Here is a 9681-nt window from a genome sequence, read left to right as displayed (position 1 = left end):
TCAGCACAGGTAGCCAGTAGTATAAGTTTCAACACAGGTAGCCAGTAGTATAAGTTTCAGCACAGGTAGCCAGTAGTATAAGTTTCTGGACAGGTAGCCAGTAGTATAAGTTTCAGCACAGTTAGCCAGTAGTATCCGTTTCAGCACAGGTAGCCAGTAGTATAAGTTTCTGCACAGGTAGCCAGTAGTATAAGTTTCAGCACAGGTAGCCAGTAGTATAAGTTTCTGCACAGGTAGCCAGTAGTATAAGTTTCAGCACAGGTAGCAAGTAGTATCAGTTTCAGCACAGGTAGCCAGTAGTATAAGTTTCTGCACAGGTATCCAGTAGTATAAGTTTCAGCACAGGTAGCCAGTAGTATAAGTTTCAGCACAGATAGCCAGTAGTATACGTTTCTGCACAGGTAGCCAGTAGTATAAGTTTCAGCACAGGTAGCCAGTAGTATAAGTTTCAGCACAGGTAGTTAGTAGTATAAGTTTCAGCACAGGTAGCCAGTAGTATAAGTTACAGCACAGGTAGCCAGTAGTATAAGTTTCAGCACAGGTAGCCAGTAGTAGAAGTTTCAGCACTGGTAGCCAGTAGTATAAGTTTCAGCACAGATAGTTAGTAGTATAAGTTGCAGCACAGGTAGCCAGTAGTATAAGTTTCAGCACAGGTAGCCAGTAGTACAAGTTTCTGCACATGTAGCCACTAGTATAAGTTTCAGCACAGGTAGCCAGTAGTATAAGTTTCTGCACAGGTGGTCAGTAGTATAAGTTTCAGCACAGGTAGCCAGTAGTATAAGTTTCAGGACAGGTAGCCAGTAGTATAAGTTTCAGCACAGGTAGTTAGTAGTATAAGTTTCAGCACAGATAGCCAGTAGTATACGTTTCAGCACAGGTAGTTAGTAGTATAAGTTTCAGCACAGGTAGCAGTAGTATAAGTTTCAGCACAGGTAGTTAGTAATATAAGTTTCAGCACAGGTAGCCAGTAGTATAAGTTTCAGCACAGGTAGCCAGTAGTATAAGTTTCAGCGCAGGTAGTTAGTAGTATAAGTTTCAGCACAGGTAGCCAGTAGTATAAGTTTCAGCACAGGTAGTTAGTAGTATAAGTTGCAGCACAGATAGCCAGTAGTATAAGTTTCAGCACAGGTAGCCAGTAGTATAAGTTTCTGCACAGGTAGCCAGTAGTATAAGTTTCAGCACAGGTAGCCAGTAGTATACATTTCTGCACAGGTAGCCACTAGTATAAGTTTCAGCACAGGTAACCAGTAGTATAAGTTTCAGCACAGGTAGCCAGTAGTATAAGTTTCAGCACATGTAGTTACTAGTATAAGTTTCAGCACAGGTAGCCAGTAGTATACGTTTCAGCACAGTTAGTTAGTAGTATAAGTTTCAGCACAGGTAGCAGTAGTATAAGTTTCAGCACAGGTAGCCAGTAGTATAAGTTTCAGCACAGGTAGTTACGAGTATAAGTTTCAGCACAGGTAGCCAGTAGTATAAGTTACAGCACAGGTAGCCAGTAGTATAAGTTTCAGCACAGGTAGCCAGTAGTATAAGTTTCAGCACTGGTAGCCAGTAGTATAAGTTTCAGCACAGGTAGCCAGTAGTATAAGTTTCAGCACTGGTAGCCAGTAGTATAAGTTTCAGCACAGGTAGTTAGTAGTATAAGTTGCAGCACAGGTAGCCAGTAGTATACGTTTCAGCACAGGTAGCCAGTAGTATAAGTTTCTGCACAGGTAGCCAGTAGTATAAGTTTCAGCACAGGTAGCCAGTAGTATAAGTTTCTGCACAGGTGGCCAGTAGTATAAGTTTCAGCACAGGTAGCCAGTAGTATAAGTTTCAGGACAGGTAGCCAGTAGTATAAGTTTCAGCACAGGTAGTTAGTAGTATAAGTTTCAGCACAGATTGCCAGTAGTATACGTTTCAGCACAGGTAGTTAGTAGTATAAGTTTCAGCACAGGTAGCAGTAGTATAAGTTTCAGCACAGGTAGTTAGTAATATAAGTTTCAGCACAGGTAGCCAGTGGTATAAGTTTCAGCACAGGTAGCCAGTAGTATAAGTTTCAGCGCAGGTAGTTAGTAGTATAAGTTTCAGCACAGGTAGCCAGTAGTATAAGTTTCAGCACAGGTAGTTAGTAGTATAAGTTGCAGCACAGGTAGCCAGTAGTATAAGTTTCAGCACAGGTAGCAAGTAGTATAAGTTTCTGCACAGGTAGCCAGTAGTATAAGTTTCAGCACAGGTAGCCAGTAGTATACATTTCTGCACAGGTAGCCAGTAGTATAAGTTTCAGCACAGGTAACCAGTAGTATAAGTTTCACCACAGGTAGCCAGTAGTATATGTTTCAGCACAGGTAGCCAGTAGTATAAGTTTCAGCACAGGTAGTTACTAGTATAAGTTTCAGCACAGGTAGCCAGTAGTATACGTTTCAGCACAGGTAGTTAGTAGTATAAGTTTCAGCACAGGTAGCAGTAGTATAAGTTTCAGCACAGGTAGCCAGTAGTATAAGTTTCAGCACAGGTAGCCAGTAGTATAAGTTTCAGCGCAGGAAGCCAGTAGTATAAGTTTCTGCACAGGTAGCCAGTAGTATAAGTTTCAGCACAGGTAGCCAGTAGTATAAGTTTCAGCACTGGTAGCCAGTAGTATACGTTTCAGCACAGGTAGTTAGTAGTATAAGTTTCAGCACAGGTAGCCAGTAGTATAAGTTTCAGCACAGGTAGCCAGTAGTATAAGTTACAGCACAGGTAGCCAGTAGTATAAGTTTCAGCACAGGTAGTTAGTAGTATAAGTTTCAGCACAGGTAGTCAGTAGTATAAGTTTCAGCACCCACTGATATACATCTTTCTTTTGATCCTTACCTCCATCGTGGCATAATTCAGCAACTGCTTAAATTGGTAACTATGATTTATTCATTGCCAGAAACAGTGAAAAAGTAATCATTCAAGTATTTTCTTACATCAATAACATTAAAAAGAACATTTCATTAATTACATAAATAAATGATTTAAAGGTGAACTCTAGCATCTGATAATGGCCAGTTACCAGGCAACAGTGATTTTTTTCATATTCTGTTTTATATTAAATACCCAACTAATAACTTGTGTCTTTAGTAGCATACAGTATTGCTCTGTTTTGATTAAAAACAGAAATAAAAAAAGTTAAAAATCTCCACTCTGCATGACCTTTTGGAACCCACCATGACAAAGTAAATGCAATGACTTCACTTTTGAATTCAATTGTGTTGCTGGAAACAAAACAAGCTGCATCATTTCTTTGAAAGTTGGAATCAATTCATGGTCCCAAGTATTTAAATTTTATATTTTAAACTATAATTTTGGAAATGTAATGTTAGTGTGTAAAATGTATTTTTTACTCTAATCTTTTTGCCTGTATAAAATGCATTCGTACTTATTTTGCCCATTCTTTTTTTTGTTTGAAAGCAAGAAGCATAGTTTGAAAGGTTTAATTTTGAGAAGATTGTAGTGCTTACATTTACAATTAAGTGACAGACAGAGTTTATCCACCTCTTCCAAAGTGCATTCAGTGTACTGTTTAGCAATTTTTCAAAAGCTTTAAATCTTGAATACAACCAATCTGCTTTACTAAAGGCTATCTCTGTGTACCAAGAGCAGATGGGGGTGGTATGTACAGGTCTTTCAGGCAGAAGGGAAAATTAATATAGAATCACAGAAAACATAATGATACTTGACAAGCATATATCAAGTGGCTGGCAGAAAATCCTTTGTGATGCATCACACTTCTTCATACCTCAGAGTAACTGTAGTGTACTCCAGCACTGTGCACTGGAGCATTTGGACAGTTTTTTGCTACATTTCTGCATATGCAAATCTAATAAAAGTTCATTCATTATCCAAATGAAATGAGGTAACAAATCTGGTGGATTATGCCCCCTAAATCATTTCAGGGTTCCTTATCCATTATGGGGTTCTGTAATGTAATGCCAACGCTTACCAAATGCTTTAAATACTTTCATTGATTCAGTCAGGATTAATATTTGTCTAAAAACATCTTCAGCTTTGTGGGATAATCTGTCATAACGCCAGTTGCTCCCAAACTAAATGTTCTTTGAAATTCTTTCTCCTCATTCAGGACCCATACATAAACCTGGATCCCTCGTGCTGTCAGGTGGTCAATGACTTCCTCATCAGCAAAGTATCAGCGAGCCATATAACAAATTTCTGACTTCCGGGAAGTTTCTCTGGATCTTTAAGCTTCATTATGATTGAAGGCATTGGAATTTCAAGAAACTGTTCATGTTGAGGGACAAATGGTAAAAGGCCTGTGTAAAACAACCCAACAAGGAAAAGGACACGTTGCAGACAAAACAACACAGGAATATTTTTGTTCTCTCTGATACACTTTTTTATTACTTCACGATCTGCATTGCCCCAGACTATGAGATGTTCTCGGTTGTACTTTTTTACTAACTCTGAAACCTTGGAAACCAGTCTGTCATTGTTGGCCTTGATGTCAATATTTGCAGGTGTGGTTGGAAATGCCTTAAAGACCTCCTTCAACAGTGGAATCCATTTGTCATCACCTCCTTCACAGCAGCATTCTTTTTCAAAAGTGACATTCAACTTGCAAAGGTATGGTGGAAGCTCAGAGTACTTAACATCAGAGATGATGTTGACCCCTGTTGCTCTATATAGGTTCTCATCATGAGATACGACCACATGCTCATCCTTTGTCAGGTGACAGTCCAATTCCAACATATCTGTCCCACGGTTGACTGCATGTCTAAATGCAGTCATTGTGTTTTCCAAATTCTCTCCTGCTCCTCCACAATGCGATATGTGCCGGCACCGGAATTTCTGCTGTTTCTTCTTGTGCAGCAACATCGGTAATTTTAGAAGGAGAAACAAAGAAACAAATTAACCTCCTAATGTAGACAAGTGATACAAAGCTGCTGACATGTTCAGTGTATGAAAATAGGGACTGATAAGCTGATAAATATTATAGATCTAAATCAATCAAGCAAATGCAATTAGGATACTGTAGAACTTTGGAAAGAAGTGCCAAAAATATATACTTATCAGTTTATATTTTGAGTTGTTTCAGTAGCACCCTCATCAGAACTCAATAAGATTCAAGCAATGAATGCAGAGGTAACAAACAGGGAATCTTAATTATACTAGCAAGCCTTGAGACAATCAGATAAAACACACAATTTGTTTGGCCAATATTTAACAGAGCAGGATTAAGGGTGGGGGAAAAATAGCACTTTCTACTCAGAAAAATAACACTTTTAACACAGATCAGAAGCCAGCAAATATTATAGATTTAAATATATATAATATATATGTGTAGCATTTTTTCACAGTATCTGCACTTCTTTCTTCTCCACCTTTTTTTTTTTGCTATACTTCCTGTTACATGTATTTTTTCTGTTTATTAACTTGTTTCTCACAATTTATTTTACAATTATATGTGATGGCTTCTAGACCTACACCTATCCCTCAGTCAAGACCTGTTGGCCTTCCACTTGTGGCAAAGACACCACCACAGCCACCACAAATACCCTCCCAGACTGCCATGATCACCTCCATGCTTCCTGCAGCACCTAAATTAGGTACCCCATCTAGCCCTGACCCAGACATGGTATTCTTTTACCCTCCGGTAGCAGTGCCAGTAAGGGAGGGACAGCTTTATCACCCATCAGAAACTGACAGATCTAGTGGGAAAGGTCATTACAGAACACTAGATTGCAACATTGCTCACTTGGAAAACATCCCCCTGCCGCTCATTGAGTCATGTTCCTGTCCTGCAGTAGCATGACCATGTGAGTCAGTGCCCAGTAATTAAGGAGCCCAGGGTAGTAAATAAGCTCACACTTTGTTATGGCTGACAAGAATGGCAGGAGCACAGTCGCATTCTATCATTCTACTGTTGCTTTCCGTTTCTATTCCTGCCCCCACCCTTGACTGCTACCCTATTCTCTTCATTACTAGTATCTTCCCTCTGTTTGTCTGATGTCTTCTGTCCGCCCTTATTTTGTCAGTACAACCACTGTCAGTCTTGTCTTTTTTCTGTGTTTGCTTGTGTGACTCTACGCCTCTTACCTTCCTCTTACTTCAGTTACTTCCTTTTTTCCAAATGACCTTCTCTTCATATCTGTAAAATGGGCAACTGACACCCACAAAAATGTTATCCCATTTTCCCCTCCTTCCTCGCATGCATCCTGCTCATTCCTTACGTTTTCTCCTTACGTGCTGCTTTGTTTTGTCACTTTCCTTTATTCCTTTTCCACCCTTTAATTTCCTAAAAATATTGACGAACACCTCTGTATCAGTGACTTGTAAGGCTTTCAAATCACATCTTATTCTCACCATTACAGTGCGGGTGGGATCCTGCAGAACTTTTTTCTTTTTTCTTTCTTTCTTTATTTATTTACATTTGTTTACCGGGAAATTCAGACTGGACACAGGTCCTTTTTCAACGGAGGCCTGGGGACAAAAGCTCCACAGACTTTATATGAATAAATGACATATAATAATAAAGATGATGGCATACATTAAAGGAGAAAACAGTTGATACTATTACAGTAATAAGTAATGAATTTAAACAAAACTTCACTGAGGCATGCGCACAATGCAGGAATGTTTCCCTGCGTCTGCACCTTACAGCTACAGGTTGTTCCTACAAGGACTTCAGTAGCCAAGACTGGGAGATTTAATAAGTTTACTCCTCATGTTGATTTCCCTCTCTATGCATGATTAGTGAGCATTGAGCCTTGTTGTACAAACATGAAAGGCAGAGGTGAGTTGCTCATACCTACAGCAGTGATCTTTCTGTATCTCAGTTTTGGTATCTCACATGAGGTATTTAATGAACCCTGAAAAAGGAAGCAACCCTATTTTTCACAGCAGCAAAACAAATAGGAGCAACTATTTTTTTTTAAATAGCTACACACACTTTCAGTCTATCCAGGCAATAATAAAATAAAGATTATTCCTTGCATTTTTGCATAAGTTGTCTAAATGTGTGCTTTCACTGCCACATTTGTTAGATCTCTGAAATCATTTTCCATCTGTTTCATGAACTTTAAGAACTCACTTGCAATATCTAACCAAATTATAACCTACATGCATCTTTCAAAGATTTTAACAAGATGTTTGGAAAGCAGATGGCATAAATTGCTGAACTGATGATAGCATTATTTTTCAAAAATCTACAAGAGATTCCAAATTAAGCCCTTAATGCAGGTACAGCTTATAGTATTTGTTCTTATGTAAGTAACTCATTTTCTGTTCATATTGGCTGTAAACACAGTTCTTCGCTTGTTGTGTTAGCTATTAATTGCGTAACAGTCATGGCATTCAATGCTTTTATTAGTTTCTCATTCAAATTTATTATAAGGCTTGGATGCACATTTATGTATTGGTGTTACTTCATTTTTAATGAACTTAAGTATTAAGAAAGTCAATATGTGTCCTGAATCTGCTCCAGTTGTCTACTGTCTAATGCAATGTCTGTTAAAGATGTCCTTGAACCATCTTCACAATTTGCCAAAATATCTTCAACTGAATCCTCTCAAAACAAAGAAGCAGTGATTTTACACCAAAAGTTTCTTGGTGTGCCAGTGTTTTCAAACTGCTATACATGGTGATCTCAGCTACCATGTAAAACAAAGAACAAAAAAACAATAAATGTGGTAAAAACAAACAATAACTAAAAAAATGAACTGAAGTGAAAACCAAGGAACTGTTATAAGTCTTAAACGTACATGCTTTATTTCTCCGCTTTTCGTCCAAAAGGACTTCTTCAGAAACTAACAATTGCATTCAAATCCCCAACCTTTAAATACACTCGCTAATAGAATAATTAATAAGATAATTAGTGCAATAAACTAATTAAACAATATAAAATGCATAAAATTTAAAGACATGGTTTACTACTTTTTAACCTTTTACCTTGCGCCTGAGATCTTTTAAAAAACATTTTATGTTTACAACCCAATTAAGATCAGGATATTCATCCCCAGATAATTTAATTTGCCAGAAAGTTTCTCTTTTTTCAAAATCATTTTGTAATCACCACCTCTCATATATTTAGGTAACTGTTTAAGCACATAAAACAAATATTTCTTGTGTTGTTGACAGGTCAGACTATGTCTGTAAAGAGCACTATCAAGTTCTTTGTTTTTAATGGCTCTAACATCCTCTTTTATTCTCATATGAAATGCCCTAGTTGTCATTCCAATGTAGAATGCTGGACAACCTGAACATACACTAATGTACACCACTCCTACACTGTTACAATCATATCTCCCTGTGCTGAAAACAGTTCAATTCAAATGACTTAGCGATAAATAGGTTCCTTCATATATAAACCTACACGAGGTGCAAAAACCACATTTGTACATCCCTTTTATTTTTTCAGTACGTGGTATAATCAATTTACTGTTATCGCCCCTTAATAAACTTTTTATACAATTATTTCTCTTATAAATAAACATGGGCTTCTCTCCTAAAGATTCCAATTTGTATTTCCCTTTATAATATGCCAATTGTTATTGACAATATTCATTATGCCAAAACTATCAACTGACATTTCCAAAGTACAAACTAGACTATTAGATGCTTTGCTGGAAATCTGCTGACTCACATAATTATTGTTGTTTTGCTTTAATAAGGGTACAAAACTAGTGTCCCTTTTGTTTGAAATCTCTGCTGCACTAGTAGCTAGTAAATCTATTTTATACCCATGTTCCTAAAAAAGTGAAACAATGAAATTCAACTCTTGTTTAAAAACCTCATCTTTAGTGGTCAACCTGGATACTCATATGAATTGTCCCCTTGGTATATTTTTCTTAATAAAAATGGGTGATTACTACTAAAATGTAAATATTGGTTAGTAAAAGAATATTTTTGTAAACCCTACTATGAAAGCAGAAATTCACTAAATCCCATTCTAGGGTAATATCTAAAAAAATAGCAGTTGAACCCATGTCTCCTAAAGAAAACTCAAGAAATCAGTAGTGCCATTAAGACCCTGAACAAAAGAATTGCATTCTGCTTCAGTGCCCTTGAAAATAAAAAAAAAAATCATCAGTAAACTCTTGTAAAAAATTACACTCTCAAAATGAATAGTGGTGGATAACAACTCTTTTTCCACCATCCTAACACCAAATTCGCAAAGGCTGGAGCTACTGTGGACCCCATTGCTACTCCCTTTAATTGTTGAAAGTATTTGCCATTGAATAAAAAATAATTGTGTTCCAAAAGTACCTCTAACAAAGAGCAATATAAATTTACATCAGTGTTTGAGTAAGTAATAAACTTCCCCAAATAAAACCTAATAAACTCAATTCCTTCATTCCAAGGAATACAAGTAAACAAGGAAGTAACATCAACTGTAAACATAAGTTTTCACATTCCCTTCCCCATATACACAATTTTTATGAAACTGTGCTATATGAGACAACACATCCCAAGAATCTTTTAAATAAGAAGATAAACATTGCACCAAAGGATTTAAAACGGAATTCAAATATAGAGAAATACCTTCAGTTACAGAATTGGGGGCTGATACTATGGGTCTAAAGGGGATGGTTAACATATTTATGCATCTTTGGTATTCCAAACAGAATACCTTTTTTGGATGTTCAACATTCATGAAATCATACAGTTTATATTCAAGCAGTCCATTCATCAAACATTAATATAAATAACTTTTAATAA

At 37.1% G+C, this 9681-nt stretch overlaps 1 protein-coding gene across 1 annotated transcript; it reads right to left on the bottom strand.

Annotated features, from left to right (window-relative positions):
* Nucleotides 1-3912: 3912 nt before the first annotated feature.
* Nucleotides 3913-4855, bottom strand: LOC122804089 (lysophospholipase D GDPD1-like). The gene has a single exon (XM_044073749.1). The coding sequence runs from the start codon at nucleotides 4837-4839 to the stop codon at nucleotides 4120-4122; it is 720 nt and encodes a 239-aa protein (XP_043929684.1). The 5' UTR covers nucleotides 4840-4855; the 3' UTR covers nucleotides 3913-4119.
* Between the last annotated feature and the right edge of the window lie 4826 nt (nucleotides 4856-9681).

Source organism: Protopterus annectens, chromosome 6.part0 (genome assembly GCF_019279795.1).
Source record: "Protopterus annectens isolate FY-2018-M chromosome 6.part0, PAN1.0, whole genome shotgun sequence".
In the NCBI taxonomy this organism is placed as follows: Eukaryota; Metazoa; Chordata; order Ceratodontiformes; family Protopteridae; genus Protopterus; species Protopterus annectens.
Note: the sequence above shows the minus strand (reverse complement) of the source record. Positions and strands in the feature narration are given on the sequence as shown.